Source organism: Lepidochelys kempii, chromosome 6 (assembly GCF_965140285.1).
Source record: "Lepidochelys kempii isolate rLepKem1 chromosome 6, rLepKem1.hap1, whole genome shotgun sequence".
NCBI classification, from domain to species: Eukaryota; Metazoa; Chordata; order Testudines; family Cheloniidae; genus Lepidochelys; species Lepidochelys kempii.
In genome coordinates this window covers 67,178,400-67,205,796 of record NC_136385.1, presented here as the reverse complement: position 1 = coordinate 67,205,796, position 27,397 = coordinate 67,178,400, and the positions used below count along the sequence as shown (strand labels likewise).

The 27,397-nt window shown below is 42.7% G+C and overlaps 1 protein-coding gene across 1 annotated transcript in view; it reads left to right on the top strand.

Annotated features, from left to right (window-relative positions):
* Window positions 1–27,397, top strand: part of MAP3K9 (mitogen-activated protein kinase kinase kinase 9) — a 90,317-nt gene that overhangs the window by 5,121 nt on the left and 57,799 nt on the right. Inside the window, exon 2 of the mRNA XM_073348505.2 lies at window positions 2,132–2,545. Coding sequence (XP_073204606.1) covers window positions 2,132–2,545 — 414 coding nt within the window. The remainder of the gene's footprint in view (window positions 1–2,131; window positions 2,546–27,397) is intronic.

Sequence of the window (27,397 nt, the reverse complement as noted above, 5' to 3'; positions counted from 1 at the left end):
TTCCAAGCCTAATTATAGCATCTCAGTCTTGCTTGTGTCTAATCCATGTTTTCTTGATCTTGGTCAGAAACAAGTCAACCAAAATTACAAACAAACTTAATTTTGTGCAATTACCAGTCCGATGAGCCAGTATATACAGTTCAAGGTTCTGTTGTGTTGTGTTTGGGTGTGTTTAAATAAATCTTTAAAATGATGACCCTCTGGTTTTCCATATTAAATATTTCCTTATCAAAGACACATTATGTGTTGGTCTAAAGATGACTTCTCTTTTTATCAGTTCTGCAACCTCAGTGTGAAGTCTGAAAATCCAGCTGTGCTCTCTGTCAAATAATGTCAGTGACATCAGAATTCTGCTGACAATTCTGTTGACCTGTTCGGCAGACGGCCCTGCAGCCTATACACCCAAACAGTAGTGAAAACATGTTTTGTAGCAGTTGAATAAGCATAGACACAGAAGGAGCAAATGCAATTTTTGTTTGCTTTTGACTAAGTCTGTAGCAGTGACTACTATGTGAATAGAGTGTAATCCTGACACATCATGTGATGGGGTCAGGAAATAAAAAAAATAGTATTTTAACAGCATTTATTTGTGTCAAACTGTGGCTGTTTTAATAAAGGTGCATCACAAACTAAACACACAGCCTGAAGATAAAGCTCAATGAACTTGTGTGCGGATGAAGAACATTTTGTACTCCTGAGGGCATTCTGCACCAAAAAATTAAAAATTCTGCGCACAGTATCTTAAAATTCTGCAAAATTCTGTAAATTTAATTTGTCAAATAAATGTGGAGGCTCCAGCATGGCATTGGGGAGCACAGGCCACTGGCTGCACAGAGGTGGGAGATCACTCTGCAAATCGCGCCCTGGAACATGGACTCAGTGGTGAGGCTGCACCCAACCCTGACACAGCACAAGTACTGGACCTGCCCCAGAAACACCCCAGGGCCTTGCCCCTCCATACCAGGTGCACCAGGTGTGGGCAGGCAGGCTCAGCCCAGCAGGATCCAAGTATGGAAGGGCTTAGTGTGGGGGGGATCCAGATGTGAGTTGAGAGGTTTCTGTGTGGGGCAATCAGGGTGTGGGCGGCTCAGTGGGGGATCCGAGGGCAGGGAGGATCTGGATGCACAGGGGCTTGTTGGGTGGTTATGGGTGCAACTGTAATGGGACTCAGCGGGGTGTGGGGGGGATAGAGCTCAGCAGGGGGGTATGGGTATGGGGGTTTACTGGGGGGTTGCTGGGGGAGTGGGGCTTGGTGGGGATCGGGTTGCAGGTGGCTTGGTGGGCTGGTCTGGGTGCAGAGGGGTTCATGGGGGGGCAAGGTTCAGAGTGCTGTGAGGGGTGGCTCAGTGGGTATGAGGTGGTCTGGATGCATGGGGGTTGAACGGATGGGGGAGCAGTTCCCCATACAGTGATCCCTCCCCCTGCAGCTGAGGAGTGATGTGCGCAGGAAGCGGGGCACAGGTAGTTTGCAGATCTTCCTGCAGCCTGGGGAAAAATCTGGGGGTGGGTCTGATCCAGCCCCGGATGCTGTGCAGGGGAAGAGGAAGTCCTGTCTTCCCCAGCCCAGCCAGGAGTAGCAGCTGAGCCTGTCGCAGGGTAGGAGCCACCAGTTTGGTCTTCCCCAGTCCTGCCCCCTTCCCCACAGTGATTTAAGTCTCTGCTGGCTGCCCTGGGCACCCAAAACATACTGCTGAGGTGGGGGGGAGGGGGTGGTGTCCCGTGACTGCTTTTATGGCTTCCCTTTGCTTCCCCATCAGAGAGGGTTTTTTTTGTTTTTATTTTGGTTTTTTGGCAGGGAAGCAAAGAAATCTGCAGGGGGACATGAATTCTGCACATGCGCAGCAATGCAGAATTCCCCCAGGAGTAATTTTCACCATGGGTTTTTACAAAGTATTTATAAAAATTTGCCTGCCCCCAGAAGATCTCTCAGATCACAGTAGAGAGGCACAGAGCTATCTTTTTCATTCCTACTATTTAAGGGGGAGTCTAGTAAGTAGTTCACTTATGGCTTCTATTAGAGATTGACTTATTTTGTAAGGATGGCATTGGGCATCACAGACTTTTCCACGTATGAACTAGTGGTTGGGTAATTCTTAAGAACAGTTTAACATTTATTTTTCTCTCTCCATAGTACTGGAGATTGACTTCTCAGAGCTGTCTCTGGAGGAAATCATTGGCATAGGAGGCTTTGGAAAAGTCTATCGAGCTGTTTGGGAAGGAGACGAAGTTGCTGTCAAGGCAGCTCGTTATGACCCTGATGAGGATATCAGCCAGACCATTGAGAATGTCCGCCAAGAGGCCAAGCTCTTTGCTATGTTAAAGCATCCCAACATCATTGCCCTCAGGGGAGTGTGTCTGAAGGAACCTACCCTCTGCCTGATCATGGAGTTTGCCCGTGGTGGGTCGCTAAATAGGGTGCTGTCAGGTAAAAGGATCCCCCCAGACATACTAGTCAACTGGGCTGTCCAGATTGTCAGGGGAATGAATTACCTGCATGATGAAGCGATTGTTCCTATTATCCACCGTGACCTCAAGTCCAGCAACAGTAAGTACTATGCATTATGTGGCCGGGGTTGGGATTGGGTTTTGAAAGGGAGTGCTAAAGGAGGAGGAATATTGCTAATTTAAATCCTGTGTTGTGAACCACTGTATCTTCTAATGCAATCCATTGGAGGTAAGAAAACTGAGTGTTGCAAGGAAGCTAAGTTCTCAGCGATATGGTGGTAAGCATCTTATAAACAAAGAGTTAGAGCAAGTGTTAATTTCACAGTGTCAGTCGTGTACTTTGCAGAGGTAACCAAGTTGCTTGCATGCAGTAAAGGACAATATTTCCCCAATAGGAAGCATATTTGTACAGTGAGCTAATATACATACTTATTTACAAACAACCAATACTCCTGAGATCTCAAAAGAAGTTGAATTGAGTCACTTCAACATATATCAGTATGTAGGAAAGTACCACTGAATTTAAAATGCAAATTTGCATTATCCTTTGGTAGGATAATGAGTCTCGTTAAACCTGAGGTAAATGTAAGTAATACTTAATATTAGGAACATAGGAATTGCCATACTGGATCAGGCCAGTGGTCCAGATGTGGTTGAGTTTGCTGTTTCTAACAGTGGCCAGTACCAGATGCTGCAGAAAAAAGTACAAGAGACCTTACATTTGGCATATGTGGAATGATCTGCTCTCATTGTTAGGTCTCCCCTTAATCCCTTATAATTAGAGATTGGGATTAAGATCTGAAGCATAATGTTGCTTTCAAATTTGTAAGCATTAACTGTTATAACTTTAGATATCCTCCTCCCTGTAAATGTTCAATCCCTTTTTGAATCTTAAGTTTTTGACCTCAGGGAAATTCTGTGGCTATAAATTTCATAGTTGAATTATGAGTTGTATGGAAAAAGTGTTTAGTCTTTGTTACATTTTTAATCAATTGAATGTCCCTCTGGTCTTGTGTTTCAAGACAGGGAGCACAGACATTCTCAACCAACTTTCTCTATAACATTAATTCTTACATGCTGCTGTCATTGCTCCTTTTATTCATCTCTTTTCTAAAGTAAATAATTGCGGTTTTTAAATGTCTTCATAGGAGAGTTTTTCCCAGAATCCTAAACATTTTCATTTCCCTTCTGTGTTGTGGACGTGTTAAAGGCATATTAGTAAATGCGCTGAAGTGAAGAGTTGACCAGAGTAGGTCCTAGCTCTGACGCTGACCTATTCGTGAATTGTTGTGCCTGTTTTCTCCATTTCATAAGGAGGCTGTGAGACTTCATTCATTAACACTCTCAGAACATTTTGCATTATTCAGTGAAAGGTACCATAAAACATAAAACTTATTTTAAAACTCTTTTTGTCTGTACATTTCATTTTGAATTCGTTGAGTCTTAAAAATGTAGAGCATTGCAAGTTGCATGATAAGTTAAGTACCTCAGCAAAGCACAGAGTTTTGGTCAACATCAGAGGGATAGAGAAGCAAAATGTTATAGCTTATCCGTACCATCTGTTCTGTGAAGAGCAACAGTAAATGTTGACAAAGTAAATTGGTGGTGCCTGCTCCACTGCAGATGAAGTCAGGCCAACTAAGACGTGAGAGAATTTTTCAAAAATCCCACCCAACCCGATTTGGGAGGAAACAGTACGTTAAGTATTAAGCGGGGGGGGGAATGAGTGAGTGCCTGGATGAGGTAAAGGCAAAGAGAATATGAGAATTATTTTTCAAGTCCAGAGGCCTCTCTTGTTGAGAGGGGAAAGGCTGAGAATATTTTGCATCAATGCTGTGCAGCTGTGCCATTTAGGCCTGCCCAGCAGCACTCCATCGAGGACTGTGAGTTAAAGATGTTATCAGAAAAAAAAAACAGGAACATTGGAAGGGGAAAAGTTTCTGCTCTAACCCAGCAAGAGCTGCAGAAAGCAGCAGGACAGTAAACAAGCTAAATACCAAGGTTGGTAGTAGAGGAAGGGGTGTTAAAATAATGGAATCTTATTATAGATAATCTGTCTCCCACAGTTTGCAAATATGGAAGCAATCTAGTTGGTACTACAACTATGGACTCAGCATAGTATAGATGCTTGATTGCTCAGTTTTTTTAAAGTTTATCTGTCAAACTATATAACTGCAATGAGTGACTTTGTTTTTATTGTTTTACATCCAGAAGAGAGTGTCTATATCTATGAAATACTTAAATTCCCAGATTATTTTGGCATTGAGGACACAAATCAAGTTGTAAACTTTATTTTCCTGTGGTGCATGATGTATGACCTTCAGAGCCTCAGAGTTTAGAAAGAGTTCATGTTTGAATGTATACTCTGTATAAATATTAACAAACAAGAGTTTTGAAAAAAAAATATGGAATATTTTTGAGGGACTGAATGGTTTAATTGGCAGGTACTGGAGAAGCTGTGTCTTTCAAAGTAGAATCCTATTTCTATACCTTCCAAAGGTTTTGAAAATAATGGGCTTGGACTTGTTCTTTGGGAAGATGTCACAGGTTGGCTGACCCTCTTTTAAGGGGTATTGGGCCCAGCCTTGCCTGTGACAGATCAGCTACCCTCCCAGCTGATTCTGATGGGGCCATCTGATAACTAGCCTAATTATTAGACCTAACTAAGAAGGGGTCATGGGCTGCCTACAAAAGAGCTGTGAGAGCTCAGTTGGGAGAGGAAACTGCAGAAGGACAGTTGGCGCCTATGGTAGGTCCTGTAGAAGGGTAACTCCCAGATAAATTGCCTGGAGGAGGATTGAGCAGTGTTGCAGGAGGGAGGCTGGCTCCTGTGATTGGGAGCTCTGAGGATCTGATACGAGGGGTTTGGTTGTTTCGTGGACAGTGTCAGAAAACAAATGTAATCCTTAAAGATGGCTGACCCTGTACTCATGACTTTTGAGAGGTCTGTGCCGTACTTTAGGGTGCATAATGATATTTTGCTGCCAAGTGACTTCCAACAAGGACAACACTTAGGACAGAAGAATCCCATGCACTACTACAGACGAGGGACCGAATGGCTAGGCTGCAGTTCTGCAGAAAAGGACCTAGGGATTACAGTGGATGAGAAGCTGGATATGAGTCAACAGTGTGCCCTTGTTGCCAAGAAGGCGAACGGCATTTTGGGCTGTAAAGTAGGGGCATTGCCAGCAGTTTGAGGGACAAGATCGTTCCTCTCTATTTGACATTGGTGAGGCCTCATCTGGAATACTGTGTCCAGTTTTGGGCCCCACGCTACAAGAATGATGTGGAAAAATTGGAAAGAGTCCAGCGGAGGGTAACAAAAATGATTGGGGGCTGGAGCACGTGACTTACAAGGGAACTGGGATTGTTTTGTCTGCAGAAGAGAATAATGAGGGGGGATTTGATGGCTGCTTTCAACTACCTGAAGGGTGGTTCCAAAGAGGATGGATCTAGACTGTTCTCAGTGGTACTAGATGACAGAACAAGGAGTAATGGTCTCAAGTTGCAGTGGGGGAGGTTTAGGTTGGATGTTAGGAAAAAAAATTTCACTAGGAGGGTGGTGAAGCACTAGAATGGGTTACCTAGGGAAGTGGTGGAATCTCCTTCCTTAGAGGTTTTCAAGGTCAGACTTGATAAAGCCCTGGCTGGGATGATTTAGTTGGGGATTGGTCCTGTTTTGAGCAGGGGGTTGGACTAGATGACCTCCCGAGGTCCCTTCCAACCCTGATATTCTATGAATTGTATTGTAATGGACAGACTTAGAATCTGTTAGGCAAGCTTTCTAATGGTTCCTTCAATGGGGTGTATAATTCCAATTATGTGACTGTGTAAGTACAGCAGCTGTTTTGGGATTTATCCCCCGCACAATGCCTTTTCTCCTTTAAAAAAAAATGGAGAAAGGTGTTTTTTTTCCCTCTAGTATGTTATTAATATGGTTTCCCTTTGAATTGCATAGTGTTTGATAGGCTCAGAATTTATCCAGCATAAGGAATTAAACAAATTGGCCAAGACTTTCAGATACTGATCATTCCCCATCTCTGACTTCTACCCCTTTTTGTGTTTCTAGTGGGATAAAGGAAGTAACATAGCTTTTCTTGTTTACTTCTCTCATGCATCAACCTTAGAGATGGCCGCACAGGAATAATGCCAATTAACTGATGCTGCAAGGAGCCAGCCAGCAAGGGATACTTGGTTGGTTCAGTAAAATATGGTTATTTTTTGCAATATATTGTGGGGTTATTTTTCAGATATTACTCATCCAAGATCTTAAAAGCACTTTACAAAAGGCAGTCTCTATTTTACAAAAAGTGAAACTGAAGCGCAGGGCAATTAAGTGATATGGTCAAGGTGATATAGTGTGGTAAGGGCAGAGCTGAGAATAAAACCCAGGAGTTCTGATTCCAATCTTGTGTTTTTAATATATCCTTCCTTTCTAACACATTGAATCTAAAAGGTATTGCAGTTTTTGGTGTATCCTGTAAAGTACAAAATATCCATATCGATACTTCAAAGCTGCTGCTTTCTAATGACTTCCCATCACTGCCATGCTTTTGGCTCCCCATTCTATAAAACTGTGAAACCTCCTTTCCAACAACTCCCAAATACAACTAACTTCAGCATGAATCTGAACAGCTGACCCAGCAATTCATAATATTAATTGATTTTAAAAAAATAGGTGTAGCGCATTTAACCTTTATTTCCAGGTAAGTATCTTAAATCCAGCTCAAGGGTAATAGTGACTGAAATTTGTTACTGTTTGATAGGTCTGTATGAAATGGTGGCCTCAATTAATTTTCTAGGTATAGCATAGCCCAATTACAACTGACCCTCTTCCTGACAGTCTCATCAGAGGGAAAAACTGAGTGGATATGAAACCACTGCCTTTCTCTCCTCTCTTCCCACCCTCAACTGCCACAATCCCAGAGTTGGATCCATTCAGGGCAAGGTTAAGGTGCACTGGCAGGGCAGCATGGAAGTCTGCTGTGTGTGTGTAAACCGCTGACTAAACTCTCCCAGACTTTCAATCTGGCATCTTCCATCAGAATTGAACTTGCTCACCAACACTACTTTCTTTAAAAAGGTAAGATTTCTATATAAGGTGAGGGAGGCTGTTTTATGAGGTAATCAGAGTTATTTGTTCTTAGGCATAGAGATTGGTGCCTCCCCACCAATACGAGGGTGAGAGATGGGAGCATTGTCACTTTCTAGCCGATAAACTGGTATGAAGAAAAGGAGTACTTGTGGCACCTTAGAGACTAACCAATTTATTTGAGCGTAAGCTTTCGTGAGCTACAGCTCACTTCATCGGATGCATACTGTGGAAAGTTTAGAAGATCTTATTATATACACACAAAGCATGAAAAAAACCTCCTCCCACGCCACTCTCCTGCTGGTAATAGCTTATCTAAAGTGATCACTCTCCTTACAATGTGTATGATAATCAAGTTGGGCCATTTCCAGCACAAATCCAGGTTTTCTCACCCCCCCCCACACACACACTGTAAACTGGTATGCTAATTTTACACACATACATGTAGGTTCAGTAGGGAGTGCAGGGAGCACTAATTAGTTCTGTATTTTTTTAAGATCATAAAGGTGAGCAAGAATATATACTTGAGGAATATTGTAGACTGACCTTTCGAGGTTCTGTCGTTTGTCAGTTTGCCAGTCTTTGTGGATACATTTTACAATGCTACTAGAAATCTACAGGATGTGGTGAGCTCTCTACTCCTGCATTATTCTCTGCCAAAAAGAAGTCTCTCACTTACTGCCCACTCATCAGTCACAATATTGGTTATTGGGCCTGAGGAGTTATTTCCCTGTCTGCATGCAATTATATGCTGGTGCTAACTTTTTATTTTTGCTACTGATATATTGGAAAATCCATTCATTAAGACTTTCAAGAGAGTGGGAAAGTTTTAGTTAGGCCCCTACCTTGGTTCTTTGTTTTTCTTAACTGGTCTAAATTAATGGCGCCTCTTTTTTCTTAAGGAGATTATACAGATACTTTCTTGTTTTCAATTATACAACTTTGAAGGCAGTTGTTACTCTAATTCTGTGATCTAAGGGGGGGCTGTTACTTTCATTTTGAAAAGTCTTTTGGTTCAGTATTTTAATAAATATTACATTATACCAATTCTAAGTCGCATGCTCAAAACGCAGAGACTATATGGGGTATTTGATACCCATGAGACCAGTCTGAATAAAACCACCAAATATTATTAAGACAAAACTGAACAAACAGAAGTTCTTATTTCTTTGGGCAGAAATAGAATTACCTACTGGAAGAGTCAAAATTCCATTCATATTAAACAAGGTTGTATTTTTAAACCTGGTTAATAACTGATTGCTGCAGGGTCTGAGATTCTGCTGTATAATAACTGTTGATATCATTAAGTCATAATCTAATTGCTGTGTAGTGAGACCACATGAGATATAGATATAATACTGTTTGGGGTGGGGGAACTAGGTGATTCACCTTACCACCTCTTCTGTATTACAGGGCTTCCTATTGGCTCTCTTTATTGAGTGTGCTTGTGGTATGAAAGGGAGGAGACAGACTAACCTTTAAGGGGGAACTGACTGCATTGTAGCAGGAAGCCTTTTACCTTCCAGAACCTCATTTGTTTCCTGGTAATAGGTAGGATCAACTCTGTGCACTCCCATCAGGTTGCTGCCTCTCCTGTCTTGGGATTTGAGTGTTTTTTTGTTTTAATTGTAGCACACAGTCAGGTTGTGATGCTAATAGTACTGTCAGCTGTAGTTTGCAATCCATCATGGATCTGTGAGCCTCTCTGTAGCCACTGTTTAGAAGCATGGAGTTAGTTCCATTTTCTGTTAAAATCGAAGTTAGATTTAGATATTAAACATCAACTTCTAGGGTACTGCACTTATACTGATACCTAGGGCCCAACGAAATTCATGGTCCATTTTGGTCAATTTCACAGTCATGGGATTTTAAAAATCATAAATTTCATGATTTCAACTATTTAAATCTGAAATTTCATGGTGTTGTAGCTGTAGGGGTCCTGACCCAAAAGGAGTTGTGGGGAGGTAGCAAGGTTATTGTAGGGAGAGTTGCGGTACTACTACCCATACTTCTGCACGGCTGCTGCTGGCGGCTCTGCCTTCAGAGCTGGGCAGCTGGAGAGCGGCAGCTGCTGGTTGGGAGCCCAGCTCTGAAGGCAGAGCCACCATGAGCAACTGCACAGAAGTAAGGATGGCATGACATGGTATTGCCACCCTTATTTCTGTGCTGCTGACTGCAGAGCTGGGTCCTCACTCAGCAGCCACCACTCTTAGCAGCACAGAAGTAAAAGGCAGCAGCACAGAAGTAAAAGTGGCATTGTATGCTATTGCCACCCTTAATTCTGCGCTACTGCTGGCAGGGTGCTGGCTTCGGAGTGGGTGTCCGGCCATCAGCCGCCGCTCTCTGCCCTCCCAGCTCTGAAGGCAGCACAGACGTAAGGGCGGCAATACCGTGACCCTCCTAAAATAACCTTGTGACCCTCCCCGGCAACTCCCTTTTGGGTCAAGATCCCCAATTTGAGAAACACTGGTCTCCCCCGGTGAAATCTGTGTAGTATAGAGTAAAAGCACACAAAAGACCAGATTTCACGGTCCATGACGTGTTTTTCATGGCCATGAATTTGGTAGAGCCCTACTCATAGCTATGGGGATATACTGCCCCCCAGTTACTATGGAGCTGTGCTGCGGTGAGGGAAGGAGGTTAAGGAGAGAGATCTCACGCTGCATATAACTAAAAGAAAACTGCACAAAGTGGAAACGTGATGGCAAATGTAGCAACAAATCTATTCCACTTTACCTTTATATTTCCAGCTGGAGATGGCTCCTGCTGAAGCTTTGTCAAATATACTGTAATAAATATATATAGATACTATTATAATAGACCTATACTTTCAAAAATCTTAGTGGACCTAATTCAGAAAATGTCATTAATGCGATTCCTGCCTGATACTCCCATGACATTGCTGATGTTTCTTGATTTTGCTGTCTTGATTCCAGGAAGTCCCTTTATCCTCAAACTTTCAAGTTGATGTGATTTGAGAAAGAACTGAGCTGGCTTCTAGACTTAATTATTTCCCATGGAACACTTAAATGATTATAAAGTGCAGGCTAATTCAAGCCTAAAAAAGAAAGGTGCTCTAAATGAAGCAATTGGCAGGAATTGAATCTCAATCCACAAAGGAGAAACTACACTTTTTTTCCAGGGTTCTCTTCTTCCCCCCCCCCCCCCACCCCAAACATTCAAGATGTTTTTACACTAAAATAAAAAAACTTACTTCACCCTAGCTGAGTGAAATATATCAATTCTAAATTTATCATGGCTCTGGAGGCCTTCCCCTTCCCCCATTAAGCATTAGCTCTTTAGTGTTACTGTACAGTACATCTTAAACTCCAGGAAGCTGTCACATTCATCACATCCTCCAGATTGATAGACTGGGACAGCTGGCGAGCTTTGCTGGACTCACACACATCTGATAATTAAAATGCTTTTGCTTCCACGATGTAGGCAAATATGTTCCCCCTTTTAATATAGCTGATGCTGGATAGGGTTGGGTGTGGAAGAATATCTGCTTGTTAGCAGAATCAGCATTCACATCGTGTTTTTTCTTTCCAAATTATGGAATTTCAAGGGTGGCCAATGAAGTCCTTGCTACAGAATCTTTTAAAATGTTTAACTTGTGGGGCTAAATTCACACCTGGTGTAAGAAGACACAGTCCCCCTGAACTAGTGGCAAAGTATCCAGCACAGCAGGTGATGACAGGGCCTATAATCATGTAATGAGGGGGAGTATGCACATAGTGTGTAGGGAAGCCCAAACCTAGTCCATATGCAAGTCTGTTACTCACTTCAAGTACAGTAGTTGAAAGAATTTCTTTCCTAAATGCAGGATCACCAAGAACAAATTGCACAAGGAAGTGACTCAGTCATTCATGAAGCAGAATTATGTAGGCTGAGTAATTGAAAATTGGAGTAGGGATGAAGTTTATTTCAGTAAACCAGTAAAACGTGTTTTGATGAGAAGTTTATGTATACAAAACATGGAAGGTTGTTTTATTTAATAAAAATACATTTTGTATGCTGTTTAAATTCCAGTTACCATCCTATGCAGCTTGACACAAATCATGAACAAAAAGTTACTTGTCTAGTAAATAGTGATATATCATTCACCATTTTCTAATATATTAAAGGTGTTACAACTAGTAAGAATCTGAAAATATTAAGCTATATAATGCTTAAATAAAGGTGTGTATATATGGTATACCCTTTTAGGCCTGGTCTACACTACATGGTTAAGTTGACATAAACTGCTTTGTGTCAACCTATCTGTGGAAGTGTTTTCACTTAATTTTGGCTCCTGCTAAAATAAGTGCCTCTCCACACTGCTTTAGTAACACCACCGCCCTAAATGGCGTAGAGTCATGGTCAATGTCATGAAATTGACAGTGTCTGTGTAGATGCTGCATTGCTTATGTTGACTGTTACTGGCCTTCAGGAGCTGTCCCACAGTGCCCCACGCTGACAATACAATCAATACAAGTGCTCCTGGTGAGGATGCATACCACTGACACAAGGAGCCAAGTGTGCACACACAAGTAATTTAATAACTGCAGTGGTTGTATGTTGACATAATCTAGGTCGACAAAGTTTTGTAATGTAGATCTGGCCTTACGTGTGGAAGGTTTTTCTTGCTGTGCTGCAGATAACCGCTCTGAGGCCATCTCCTACTCTTCAGCATGTATTAGACTTCATATTGATTCCCTTTAAGAAAGAGGGTTCTTTTAAGCTATACAGCTCCATAAAAATGTCTGAGGCAGCATGGTCTAATGCAGGGGTCTCGAACTCCCGGCCTGCGGGTCATCTGTGGCCCGCAAACCTCCCCATTTTATATGCCGCGGGACTCCAGCGGTTTTGAGGCCTGGTCTCTCCCTTGGCCTCACCTGCTGCCCCCGGGTGCTCCCCCCAGAGGCCACAGCAGAGCTGAGCAGCATCTGCTTGCTCGCTCCAGTGGCTGCCGGCCCTGCCCTGGGACGGGACAGGGCTGTGCCTCTGTGCGCTGCCCCCTGTCCCGAGCACCCCTGCGGCCAATGGGGAAGCTGCAGGGGCAGTGCTTGGGGGCAGCAGCACACTGAAGGCCCCCTGGCTTGCCCTGCCTAGGAGCCCCAGGTAAGCGCTACACCCCCAACCTCCTCCCAGAGCCTGCACCAGCACCCCTTTCCCACACCCCACCTCCTGCCCCCAGACTCCCTCCCAGAGCCTGCACCCCAGTCTCCTACCCCAGACCTCCTCCCCTGACCCAAATGCCCTCCCAGAGCCTAGGCAGTCGGGGGACGGGTTCTGGGTGGCATGAGTGACATTACTGGCCCGCTGGGAAGAATTGAGGACTGGTACTGGCGCTAAGGTAAATTGAGTTTGAGACCCCTGGTCTAATGGCTAGGAGTGGTGATTGGATTCTGGTTCTGACTCCAGCAGTGACTTGTTTTGGGCAAGTAACTTAACCCCCATTTCCTTATCTCTAAAATGGTAGTAATACAATAATTAGTAAGTCCAGTCCTGTACAGTGCTTTGAGTTCCTACTATAGAAGGTGCTATGTAAATTCTAACGGTTTCCAGGGCCCATAGCTTAATCACATCTCACTAGTGTTTGGTGAAGGTCAGCTTCTTCAAGCTCATGCCTGTTGTACTGATTTTCATATCCTGGCCAGCAGTTAACACACACCAAGTAGAAGACACTTTTGTCAGGGGTAGGGATTAGGAACCCATCCCATAGCCGCAGAAGCAATGGCAGCAACCCAAAAGGGAATGCTAAAAGAGGAATAGGCAAGTCCACGTGTGAAACTATTAGTTGCTCTCCTGTACCTTGCCATTTCCCATCCTTTTTAGTGCATTCCCTCTGCTGACATCACAAGGCACACTGTGCCGTTATTTGATACTTGCCAGCTAGTCCCAGATGAATGCATGTTTGAACTGCATTAGCAAATAGGTTTCTGGTCCTCATGTGCCAGACTCATTTAGCAGCATCATGCATAGGCTGATGAGGTGTGGTGAAGTGTAAGCTGGAGAGTGCTAGAAACTAACCGTCTTGCAGGATTTTCTGCCATCTCTCGCCTGCTTGTGAGAGAATGTACATTCCAGGCAGAGAGGATAGGGAACGCTGATCTAGCTGCTGACATGAAGGTGCGGGGGAGTTGCTAAGCAATGTGGTGATCCTATGAAGTAACGGCCATCCTTGCTATTCGGGTGTATATGAAAATGTTGGTCCATAGTTCTTAATAGGAATGTAGGACTATACATTTGAAATATAGGGCTGTTGAACATAATTTTGTTTCTTTCCAGCCTCTTCACCTCCCTCCAAAATGCAATGAGCTAGTGGGATAGGTGTAGAAACTGCTTAGGGGAGCCAAGGGCTTGTGTTTGTAAAACAGTGCTCAGGTGGTACAGGAGCCAAATGCTAAGGCTGTCAGTGACACAAAAGTTTGAGATTTATCCTGAATAAGAACATTCTGAAAAGATTTAAGGCATGAACTAAAACAGGAGAGAAAACACATTTATCTGAGTATCTGATCCAGACCTCTTCTATAGGGCTGGCTTGCTTACTTTCTCAACTCTTACCAGCCCTGACTTGTGCTGCAGCATCACATTTCCCCTTGCTTTACACATCTCCCCACTGTGGTCTGTTTCCCCCGTTCCCACAAGTGTTGCTGCATTATAGGAACCTCCATTTTTCCAATCTCTTTCCCTCACCAATTCAGGCTTGCACTGCTGTTCACATGTGTTTCTGTGTGTTCTACTTTTCCTGTTCTTTTCTTTTCCCTTTAGACATTGTTAGAAATGTTCCATCCTGAAACGCAAGCCATTTAATTAAAACAGCTTTTGTCAATTAAATATTCTCATTCCTGAAAGAAAGCCCAAACGCTTCTTGAATGGGTTGTGGAAAGTTGGACTGCCTTCTACTGGTGTGCATCTATGGGAAATTACCTGACTAAAGAGATAAGGGGTCAAGGAGAAAAAAGCCTATATTGAAACATTCTCTAGGAATAACCTCAGACAGATGTATAAGCTCTGATTTAATAAAATAAGATAGACTTCTTGAGGAAGTCTGGGAAATTAAACACTGAGCCCTGGTATTGGTGATGGCAGTGTGGTGTCGGTGCAATTCTTAGCTAGCTACTTCCCTCTGGAAAGGGGCTATTTTGCTCTCACGTGACAGATGGCATCTGATAGGGTTAATGCAACACTTTACAGAGCAGATCTTCAGTGGTTAGTAAATTTAGCAGTAGTGCGATGTACTCAGAAACAGAGTGACCCTGGGTGAAAACAAGGGTGCTTACAATCGGATTAGCTGTTTTGATAAGGTGCTTTGTCAGTGAGCTTTTCCACCTCAAAGTCGGAAAATATAATTTAGTCTTCAGTTTTTTTATAAAAAGAACAAGGAGTACTTGTGGGACCTTAGAGACTAACAAATTTATTGGGCATAAATTTTATAGTGCACTATGAATTAATTCAGAGCTGCCAACTATAAGGCCACTAGAAGGAGCTGAAGCCACCCAAACCAGGAGGTGCTACCATGACCGGCAGTTAGTTCTGTATTTTGTGGGATGGAAACTGCACATAAGGGTGGGGAAGATGCTAATGACAAGGTGTTTTACTCTGAATAATCAATTTGGGATGCTCCCTCCTTTCTTCACTCTGTCTTTGCAAGAAGCTATGCACAGCTTTCAGCATGGACAAGGCAAGGGGCTGCTTTGAGGCCCCATTCAGGATTCTTGCTCACAGGAAGACGCCATGTCTTCCTTAAGAAGTGGGACTAGAAAAAGAGGCAGCACTTCACCACGTTATGCTGCCTTCCAGCATTGCTCTGGCAATCAGATGAGGAACAATCTTCCACCTTTCTGCTGGCCTCTTCCTTCTTACTGGCAGTAGGTCAGTGTGGTTTGAACCCTTTCTTGCTGTGCCCATTTCCCTGCCTGGTCAAGGCAGTGAGATAATTGTGAAGTGGATATGCAATTTTCTATCTGATCTTCCTCTCCAAAGACTTTTGGCTTTGCAAGTGATGAGGCTGGCCTTGTGACTGATAGTAGAAAGCCTGCCTCATGCTTCTAGGTGGTGTTTTAAATGCCCACTGGTGGTGGCTGAAATATCAGGTTTCCAGCTCCAGTAGAAGTGTATGAAGAGGATATAGGAGCAAAGAAAAGTGGTTTTTTCCTTAAAAGCCTGTTTCTTCTCCCTGCACCTGGACTAATAACTTTTCTTTTGAGACTTCCCTGCTATTACAGGAGTTCATCCAGCTGTTGAGGTCCCTTTCCACTTGCCGTGATCCCCCATCCACCAAACCTACTCTGAACACATCTAACATCCAATAAAACTTTATGCATAGTGGCTAGGAGGGGAGGGAGTCTCTCCCTCCCCACCACTCTCCATATGGAACAGCCACACTTCCAAGTCTGGAGGCCTCCTGCTCTGTCCAGTAATGCCCTGTACCATCTTGAGTAGCTGGTAAGGCCTGAATGGCTATGCCCAAATTGAAGTATCCCTGTGTTCAAGCTCAAAGTGTTACCAGTGTTTCTGATCCATGAACAACTTGTAAGTACTCTGCATTGCAATTCAGAGCATGATGGGAAGGAGACTAGAAGGCCAAAAAAAGAGGGAAACCTTTCTAAAGCTACCAGTTAATATGGAATGATTGAAGAGCAGTTATTACTTCCTTCTCTGTCTGCAGCAGATGTAACACTTTCCATAGCAGAATGCACATATTGCCACTTGCTCCTCTGCATTCACTCCTGTACATGTGTAACACCTCCAGAGTGTCGGTTTAGTTTTTTATAATGGCCTGCATTACCATAGCAACAGAGTGCCTCATGCACAACTCATTGCTCTTCCTGTCACTTTGGCTGCCACTAATATATATATACACACACCACACACACACACACACACACACACACACACACACACACCACAATTATTGTAGAAATAAGAAAAGGAGGACTTGTGGCACCTTAGAGACTAACCAGTTTATTAGAGCATAAGCTTTCGTGAGCTACAGCTCACTTCATCGGATGCACGAAAGCTTATGCTCAAATAAATTGGTTAGTCTCTAAGGTGCCACAAGTCCTCCTTTTCTTTTTGCGAATACAGACTAACACGGCTGCTACTCTGAAACCTGTAGAAATAAGGATATTCCCAAACCAAATTCTTATTGTGGTAATCTTATTCCTTGTTTATCAACATAGCTGTGAAAGAGTGTTATAATTGCAAGGGTTAAACACAGTTTGGAAATTATTAGTGAAGGCTGTTGGTGAACGTGCTCCTTAACAACTTTGTACTATTAAAAATGGAACTTAGTCCTTCTGTAGCTCTTATATTGCTATTTTATGCATACTAGAATATAAATTTAATAGATTATACTTCAGTGAATGTTAGTTTCTTCTCCATCAGTCTCACAATGCCTTCTTACATTTGAACAATCTTCCACACTGTGAATGTCGTTATATTCTTATATGTTGTGTACATGTGTAATCTGGCTGCATTAAGGGCCTGCTTTCTGAAAAAGTAAGCATGGAGTTGTACATATAAATGTATGCACAGTTGTGTAAATTTACATTCATACAAAAGTCCAAGTATGGCTATAATTTACTAGTTGTGCATGTAAGTATCTAGCATGTACATTCAGAGTAATTGTTCGCAAATAGCAAAAATGATGTTGCTTGTTTGAGAACTAGGCCTTCTGCCGTAATTGTTTTTTTTGTTTTGTTTTTGCATTAATTTATTTTAAAGTTATCACATACAGTTTGAATTAGTTTACATCAGTAAGGTGAATGGGGTGTGAAGCAATGACTTCCAACCTCCAGCCACTATTGTGGGCTTGGACATAACTTTCTGCACAGCTCAGGTAACAGTTGGCTTCCATTTTGGTAGCTTCCCTTGGAATGGCAAAAATGATTAACTTACACTTTAAAAAAAAAGTAGCTTAAAATTTACAGGATAGTGAGAGGATGTGGCAAAAATTGAACAATTAAACTCTTCAAACAACTTACTTCCATTATTTTTACCTATTCCTAAATTAATGGGATTTTTATACTTGTAAGATTGTTTTGTGTGGCAAATACTTACTTGCAATCTCCCTTGTGTATCAGCAACCTGAAACCTGGTCATGCAGAAAGAATGTGCACTGTGGTGATAGTGCTGGAGAATTTCTGATGTCCAAGCTGTCTCTTCCTGCAGATCTGTTTCCACCCCACCCATCTCATCCCATCCCATGTGCTTTAATGGGTGTGGAAGAAGTCTGTTATCCTGCATTACCTTGGAAGGCAGAAGGTTAAAAGCAAAAGTTGTCAAACTGAGTCCACTACTTCTAAAGTGGAAGTTTTCAAATACTCTGCAAAGTAGCTATTCATCAGCTGAAAACCCTATACTCAAAATGTACAGAAGATCTTTTGGGCTTCCTGGGTAAAGGGGTATTAACTCTAAATCAGTTATTGAGTCTGTAAGGCCCAGGGCTGTGCTCTGTGTGGCCCTGTACGCTGTTGGGTGCCTTCAGCTCCTGTTGACTTCACTGGGAGTTCAGTGCTTGGCACCTGGCAGGATCAGGCCTTTAAATAAGGAAGTCTAAATTCAGTGGGAATTTTCTTGGTTGTGATCAATATGGGTAAGAAAAGGTGGAATTAGAATTACCTTTTTAAATAACCAGGAATGATGCGGGGAAGACTGATACTTTGTGTATAGAAAATTAACAATTTATTGTTCAGTAACTTGGACAACTGTTACTTCCTACCACCATTTAGCACTGACTCACTGACACTGAACCAAGATATTTTTGTAATAGTTGATGTTTCCATTTGTCCCCAAATCTCCAAGCACTCTACACCCATCTTTCTGTTTCTATAGATGGAAGGCTAAGATACCAAGAAGGTAAGCAAGTTGATCAGGGACATACAGGAAATTTTTGACAGAACCACAATTTCCTGACTCCCCACCCTGTGCTCCAGTTCTTGCTTTTTTAAAAATTATTTTTGGATTGTATAATGACAGAATGAGAATCAAGAGCCAAGCACCAATTTTTCTCCTGTTCCTTTTTGGTAGTCAATATTTGTGTGCTGGTAGGCTACAAGAATGTTGTTTGTAGAATGTGGAGTTGGGCAGCAAAATTCTCTGAAGACTACATCTCCACTCCAGGCCCTCAGTTCCTTTGTGCTGTCTGAACTGTGCAGATGCCAGTCCCACAGAGCCACTGTGCTTGCTCAATCCAGGGATAAGAAGGACTTTGCCTGACTTAACCTCAGAGGTGTTGAGCTGGACCAGGGGATGGGGAATAGATTGGGACAAAGAGCTGGGGGAGGGGTGGGAAGAATGAAATTGAGGACCCAGGAGGAGGAAACTGGACCTAATGAGTATGAGGAGGGGCGGTAGACTGTGACTGGGATGAGGAGCCTGGCAGGCTGGAGACTGGGACTGCCTTGGTGTGGAGTTTGTGAATAGGACAAGGAGATGGGAATTGTGGGTGGCAGACAAGGAGACGGGTGAGAGAGTAAACAAGATTAGAATGGAGATGGGATAGGGACAGGGACTGATGGTGTCAGGTTTGCAGGGAACGTGAGCAAAAGGATCTTGTCACTGGAACACCCTCCTTTAGAACCCAGAATGGAACTCAAGATCCCAGTGTCAGCAAATAGCTGTGAAACCCACTACCAAAGCATTCACAAAAAGAAAAGGTGTACTTGTGGCACCTTAGAGACTAACAAATCCGATGAAGTGAGCTGTAGCTCACGAAAGCTTATGCTCAAATAAATTTGTTAGTCTCTAAGGTGCCACAAGTACTCCTTTTCTTTTTGCAAATACAGACTAACATGGCTGCTACTCTGAAACCTACCAAAGCATTGTTGTCCTCCTCTAGTGGCTGGCTCACAGAGGATGACAAACCTACTATCAAATACTCTGCTCAAGTGGAAGAGCGATGGGCTGTGGATAGAAGGATTCGAACTCTGCTCATGACCCATGTGGGTGTCCATATATTTCACATGATGAAATTTTCTGGGGGCTTTTCAGTTTGCTTTTGTAAAAACCTAACAAATTACATCCAAAAAATCTTACTCTGTGACCTTAATGTTCTTTTCATGTATTTTTATTTGTAATTAATATTTAATCCACTTCACCACCCATATTTGCATGTCTACAGTTTATCTTTTCCACTGTGCAGGGCGGGGAGGGGAAGGGAAGTGGTACTGTCTGTACGCACAGGAATAGATTTTTGCATAGACCAGGTTAGAGCAGGCTAGCAGTGATTGATGACTAACAAGCTAACAGTCTGGATGTTCCTGCTGAATCAGCCCTCCTTGTGCGCAGTGTAGTTGAAGACCAGGCCCTGCATCTTGGCTGCCAACCAGTTCCTTTTTTAAAGATGGGAGTGACACTTTAAAAGACGTTTACACCTTGACCCCTGCCCTCATTTTTCTTTTTCATCCTGCTGAATTAATAGACCTGCAGGAAGTAAATTTTCCTGTTAACGGATGGGTTTGGGGGAGGATGGGTTGTATGGGTGCCCTATTCCTATACTTCCCCCATAGTTTTACTAGACAACACGTAAGAAAATAAAGCTTCCCCTGTGCAGGCAAAGCAGTTTCTTCTGGATCTCACTTCAGCTGGCTCACCTTGCTATAGGTTCTATCTTGAGCATACCGACTAGTGCTATTAAGAGATGGATGGACCTATGACACTGCTCTGTGAAATGTGACTAGCTATTATAAGAAGAGGGGGATGCATGGTAAAAATCAATGATTCAAGCTTGGGCTGCAGTAGCATGAAGCACAGCAGTTCTAGTGAGGAAAGAGTGTAGTCCAATGACTTAAATATATAAATGGGGAATTTATAATGTCCGCTTTTACATGGTCTTCCTCTGTGGACTTTGTCATGGGACTGTGTCTCATTGGCTTAGTCTGTATGTGAAACAAGGACTTAAATAAATATAAGTGAGCACAAATTCTTTTGTTAGACCTTAATACAAAGAAAGCTAACTTTCTGAACACACTGTAAATTAAGCAACCAGATTTAGATGATCTCTTGCCCAGGATGGACTGCGGACCCTAAAAATGTCTCTTACCTTTCCCTTGCTGCGATGTGGTGAACGAGACCTGTTAATCACAGACACAGGGATATGATCCTCCTTCCAAAGAGCCTGACAGTTGTTCTGCTTCCAGCAGCTGCAAGGGAGCGTCATACCTTTCTGCAGAGCTTTGCAACAGCACTTGCCAAATCAATTTTATTTTCCTCTTCAGAAATCCACTTCAGTTCTATTTTGAGACCCAGGTATAACTGGTTTCACATTTTAAGTTCAGTTTGATTGTTCTGGGTTGAGCTTTTACGAGGGAGCTAGAAATGGTATATGCCATAAAAATGAACCAGATAGAAGATGCACTCCAGGAGTTCATAAGGGATCTATGTATTTATTCTCTGGGAACTTTCTTCCCAGAAGAATAAATACATAGATTATCCAGCTGGTAGGGTGGTGATTATCTAGCTGGTAGGGCTTCTGTCCCTCAGCTTAGGTCAGCTGGGAGCTGGGCACTGCTCAGGGGCACCAAGGATAAGCCTCTCTGAGAATGCCTCAGTTGCTTTGCTGTGCTGCAGATTGTGGCTCCAGCAACATGTATTTCCATTCTCAGGGAGATGGATTATACATTCTTAGCTCCACACCAGGGAGTAGCTTTGCTCTACTCCCATACGCAGCAGAGATAAGAGAGGGAAGTTTTAGTCCTGTTCAGCTGCGTGTTAGCTAGTGCTCCTTCAATGAAGCTCGGTGTGAGGGAGCCAGGCAGTACTTTATTAGGGCTCCAGCCTTTCCTTTCTCTCCTCTTAAGAATATAAGCATGGAGGAAATGGGGCATTCAGTGGCATTAGTGTGACATTACTGACATAACCTGGAACCTTATAAATCATTATTGCAACCACTGTTATATATTTGCAGCAAATATTCTACAAAGGTTGTTGTGTAAGGTATCTATGGAAAGGTTATGATTTGCTAATTATGATTATGCTATCTGTGTGTGTGTACCATTTTTGTAGTTGAATTTATGAATATTGGTTATGTACTTGTATCTCAATGTGTTTTGATTCTAAGTAGCCTTAAAAAGAAAAGGAGTACTTGTGGCACCTTAGAGACTAACAAATTTATTTGAGCATAAGCTTTCGTGAGCTACAGCTCACTTCATTGGATGCCTTAGTAAAGCATTTGGTCAGCTTCTTGAGAAAGGAATTTGCAAGTTTAAGTGCCCAATCAAGAAACACTTAACTGACAATAGACCTCGGGAGACTCCAATCCACAAGTCTTTCTGGGGACGTTCAAGATGGCATGCAGGCAATGGCTGCCACCTGTAAAGAACTAAGTCATGCATGGACATGTGACTCACCCATATGACTCCAAACTCCATTTTGTGGTAATTTTCCATAGTAAGAACAAAGAGGTGTTCTTACACCTGGAAGAGACTATAAAAGGCAGCTGCCTGATCTCCATCTTGTCTTCAGTCCTGCTTCTGACCTCTGGAGGGACTTTGCTACAAACTGAAGCTTTGAACAAAGGACTGAATGACCCATCCCAGCTGTGGATGTACTCCAGATACTTTTATTTGAACTTGCAGTTTATTCTATCACTGCTACAAGCCGGAACCAGTTGCCATTACTGTATGTAATTTATTCCATTTAACCAATTCTAGCTCTCATCTGTATCTTTTTCCTTTTATGAATAAATCTTCAGATTTTAGATTCTAAAGGATTGGCAACAGCATGATTTGTGGGCAAGATCTGATTTGTATATTGACCTGCGTCTGGGGCTTGGTCCTTTGGGGTTGAGAGAACCTCTTTTCTTTTACTGGGGTATTGGTTTTCATAACCATTTGTCCCCATAACGAGTGGAAGTGGTGGTGATACTGGGAAACTGGAGTGTCTAAGGGAATTGCTTGTATGACTTATGGGTTAGCCAGTGGTAAAACCTTCTCTGTTTGGCTGGGTTGGTTTGCCTTGGTGTGCATAGAAACCCCAGCCTTGGGCTGTAACTGCCCTGCTTTAAGCAATTTGTCCTGAATTGGCACTCTCAGTTGGGTCCCACCAGAACCAGCATCATTACAATTAGTAAGGCGACTTTATGGAGGGAATTTCAAGTTCATCACCTCCCACCCTGTCCGTTATTTTTATTGATTCAAGAACTTTCTAAAGTACCGAAAATGAGGTGGTCATCCTCTGGCTCCCATTACCCACAACCAGAGCTGGTCAAAAAAACTTGAACTGAACAACATTTTGTAGAAAAATGCACTTTTGTCAAAATTGAAATGTTTCACATAAATATCAATCTTTGACACAAATTTGGGGGGGAGTCAATGTTTTGCTTTGACTTTTATATTATATTAACTATAAGATGCATAAAAATCTAATATATCATCCGACAAATATTATAAAAGTCTAAACAAAATGAATCAAATTGGAAAAAGTTGAAATGAGAGTTTTGATGGTCCTGAATCAGAAATCTGAGGGGGTGTGTGTGTGTGTGTGTGTGTGTGTGTTAAATCTCAAAATTTTGGCTTTTTTGTTCAGTTGGAACAGTGTTTTTTTTTTTTTTTTTAAAGTCAGAATTTCCTGCAAAATGGAAATTTTGATTCCTGACTGTCCTCAAAACCTTTTTACAGTTCAGTTTAGGATCTCTTCCTTGCTCCGAGTCACTGAATTGAGCAGAGAAGCAATAGAAGATGTGTGTATTCATTTAGTTAGCTAGGCAGCAGGCAAAATTCCATCTCCAAGCTACCTTCCTCCATCAAAAAGAAAAGGAGTACTAGTGGCACCTTAGAGACTAACCAATTTATTTGAGCATAAGCTTTTGAGCTGTAGCTCACGAAAGCTTATGCTCAAATAAATTGGTTAGTCTCTAAGTGCCACTAGTACTCCTTTTCTTTTTGCGAATACAGACTAACTCGGCTGTTCCTCCATCAGTGTCTTTTTTTGGTAGCAATTAGCCAGGATTGGGTACTTCTGGGAACTGGAGGAAAGTGCCACAAATAAAATCAACCAAAAAACTCCCAAACAAATCTGAAGATTTCTTAAATGGTGAAGGGGCGCCTGTGGCTTAGGGTGCTTGAAAAGTTACTTTTAGCAGAATTGCTTTTGCCGGAGTTTCTGTTGTATTCGTATGGGAGAAAGTCAATGAGGTTAAGCACCCCCGTTAAATTTAAATTTTCGAATAATTGAAGGCCTTCTCCACCCAACCCAAGCACTTGATACTTAACACACTATTTTCCCAAACGAATATCAACCTAGAAGTTGAGACTTCTTGTATCTCTGTGGAATATGAAAGGAAGTTTTTCCTGTCTTCAGAAAAGAGCTGTGTTTTTAGGCTGAGGTCTGAAATGTCTCTTTGATTACTAGGATTGCCTTGATCTCTGCTCTGGAGCTGGACCAGTTTGTGGAGAATGCACTATTAATTGATGAATCTATGCTTGATTGGAGTAATGAGTAGCTCCAAAGAGCCAGAGTGTTGATGCTCTACCTCTAACCATGGTGTCTGCTAATAATACAGAAGCAGTTTGTAGGGGGTTTTAGCCTGTTTGTGTGCTAATGCCATGACTTTCAATGCACTTGGAGGGAGCTTATTCCTGGTGCTTGATTGGCAGTAAGTATGCCTCCCACCAATTGCAGATGGCCTTGTAAGCTGCCTTTACTGTTGGACTGGGAGAGCAGGCTAAACTGAACACACAGTTCCCCACCCATAGTGATTTATAGACTGGCTGCTGTGTGCAGCCCTCAAGCCTGGAGAACCACACCAGTCCCACTTGGTGGTGGTGTGGAAATCTTAAATTCTCCCAAGTATGGTTTTCCTAGGCTTCAGTCATAATACAGATGCCCTGTGACTATACATTTAAAAGTCTGATTCCCCCCCGCCCCCCCATACAGTAAATGTGGCTTCTGTTGATCCGGCTGTTGGAGGAAATGGCCGTCATATTTTCCCCAGCTGACAAGTTACACCGCACAAGTTACTGTTGCCTTCATAAGGTTTAGAAATTCTGCTTTCCATGCTGTCTGGCCACCATGTCTCAACCCTGAACTAATGCCCCCTCCCTGAGAAGCCATTCTTCATGGCTCTTAGTCTGCCATTCTGGGATTGTGTGCAAAGACTTTTTGTATGGACACGTATCTACTGGAATTAGATTGAGAGCTCCAATTTATTTGTCCTACATAAATGAAAAGCTGTCTGATTGGTTCTGACTGAAAAGTAATCACAACCTCATTCTGTATAAACCTGTAGTCTACAGGAGCCATATAAGGCACAATATCCCATTACTAACTTCTTGAGCCAACCAATCCCACACAGGTGAAGGGATTCTAAAGCGTGCAAAAAAAAAATGGCAGGACAAAAATGTGCCCTTTTTTGGGGCTGATAAAGTTGTATAAATGAATACTTGTTCTGGGTCAAGAACAAAAAAAATCTCATATGCAGTGAATCCTAAGTAATACAAACCCAGCACTCCTCCTATGCACCATTCCATTTGTCATAAATATAAAGGGAAGGGTAAACCCCTTTGAAATCCCTCCTGGCCAGGGGGAAGCTCCTCTCACCTGTAAAGGGTTAAGAAGCTAAAGGTAACCTCGCTGGCACCTGACCAAAATGACCAATGAGGAGACAAGATACTTTCAAAAGCTGGGAGGAGGGAGAGAAACAAAGGGTCTGTGTCTGTCTGTAGTCGTCTTGGCCGGGGACAGAACAGGAATGGAGTCTTAGAACTTTTAGTAAGTAATCTAGCTAGGTATGTGTTAGATTATGATTTCTTTAAATGGCTGAGAAAAGAATTGTGCTGAATAGAATAACTATTTCTGTCTGTGTATCTTTTTTGTAACTTAAGGTTTTGCCTAGAGGGGTTCTCTGTTTTTGAATCTAATTACCCTGTAAGATATCTACCATCCTGATTTTACAGGGGGGATTTCTTTATTTCTATTTACTTCTATTTTTTTATTAAAAGTCTTCTTGTAAAACACTGAATGCTTTTTCATTGTTCTCAGATCCAAGGGTTTGGGTCTGTGGTCACCTATGCAAATTGGTGAGGTTTTTTATCCAACATTTCCCAGGAAAGGGGGGGTGCAAGTGTTGGGAGGATTGTTCATTGTTCTTAAGATCCAAGGGTCTGGGTCTGTAGTCACCTAGGCAAATTGGTGAGGCTTTTTACCAAACCTTGTCCAGGAAGTGGGGTGCAAGGTTTTGGGAAGTATTTTGGGGGGAAGGACGCGTCCAAACAGCTCTTCCCCAGTAACCAGTATTAGTTTGGTGGTGGTAGCGGCCAGTCCAAGGATAACGGGGGTAATATTTTGTACCTTGGGGAAGTTTTGACCTAAGCTGGTAAAGATAAGCTTAGGAGGTTTTTCATGCAGGTCCCCACATCTGTACCCTAGAGTTCAGAGTGGGGGAGGAACCGTGACATGGTGGCACAGTGGTGGGATTAACCTGAAATCATTTTGAGATCCAGTTGAGATTTTTTGAACTAGAAATACAGATTTTAAAAAATAATTTTTTTTTCCTTTGGAAAGGAAGCAGTTGAAACTGAAAGCAGATTGTTTTTTCTCTGCTTTGTGGCCAAGCAGAAACAAAAGGGGATTATCTTGTGAATTGCAGGTTTTCTTTGCCTGGAGGCAGGGTACTTAACTCCTGCAGGGAAATTCAGTCTTCCAACCCAGAGGTTTTTTTTTTTTTCTTTTCTTCCTAAAAGTAAATAGGGGGTGTGTGCTCTACCCATTTGCCTGGAGACAAAAGTGGCAGGGGTTTTTTTTAGGATTTTGATTTTTTTTTTGTTTTACAAGGAGCACAGGTTTGAAAAGAAATTTTTTTTTTCTTTGGGCTGGGTAAGCAGGTTTCCAAGTAGTTGGAGGTTTTTTGCTTTAATTTGGGCCCAGAGCAGAGACAAGGGAATTGTCTTTTTCTGTAGGCTGACCATCACTATCAGAGAATAGGTATTCTATTCCAGCACAGCAAAATTTTACAGCCAAGTTTTGTTTATTTCTAAACCTCGGGTGTAAAGTTAGTTAAAAACAGAGAGGTTAGAATGGCCAAATCCTCGGCTCGACTACAGCTGGAATTAGCCAAATTTCAGGCTGAGGAAAAACAAAGGGAACATGAAAGACAAATAGAACTCATGCGGCTGGAGAAGGAGGTACAGGAGGCTGCCCACAAGAGGGAAATGGAGGCAAGGAAGCATGTGGAGGAGATGGAGAGGATAAAGGCCCAGCAGAATATACCAACAAACCCTAGCAATCCTTCTCCAGGTACCACTTCCCATCCCAGAAAGTTCCCCACCTACAAGGCAGGTGATGATACTGAGGCCTTCTTAGAAAACTTCGAAAGGGCCTGCCTTGGGTACAACATCTCTACTGACCAATACATGGTAGAGCTGAGGCCGCAGCTCAGTGGACCCTTAGCTGAGGTGGCAGCTGAAATGCCTAAAGAACATATGAACAAGTATGAACTGTTTAAATCCAAGGCGAGAGTCAGAATGGGGATAACACCCGAGCAGTCTCGTCAGAGGTTCCGAGCCCTAAGGTGGAAACCAGACATGTCATTTACCCGACATGCCTACCACATTGTGAAACATTGGGATGCCTGGATATCAGGAGCAAGTGTTGAATCTCCAGTAAATTTGCCCTTCCTAATGCAAATGGAACAATTTTTAGAGGGTGTTCCTGAGGAAATAGAAAGATACATCCTAGATGGGAAACCCAAAACTAATCGAGGCAGGAGAGATTGGAGCCAGATGGGTGGAGGTGGCAGAGAAGAAGAAAACTGGTCGCAGTTGGAGCGGAGACCAGAAGGGACCACCCCAGACCACACCCTATTACCGGGGGCCGCCCAAAGCCCCACCTACCTCCCAAAGAACCCTCCAGACCCCTTATCGTCCCACCACC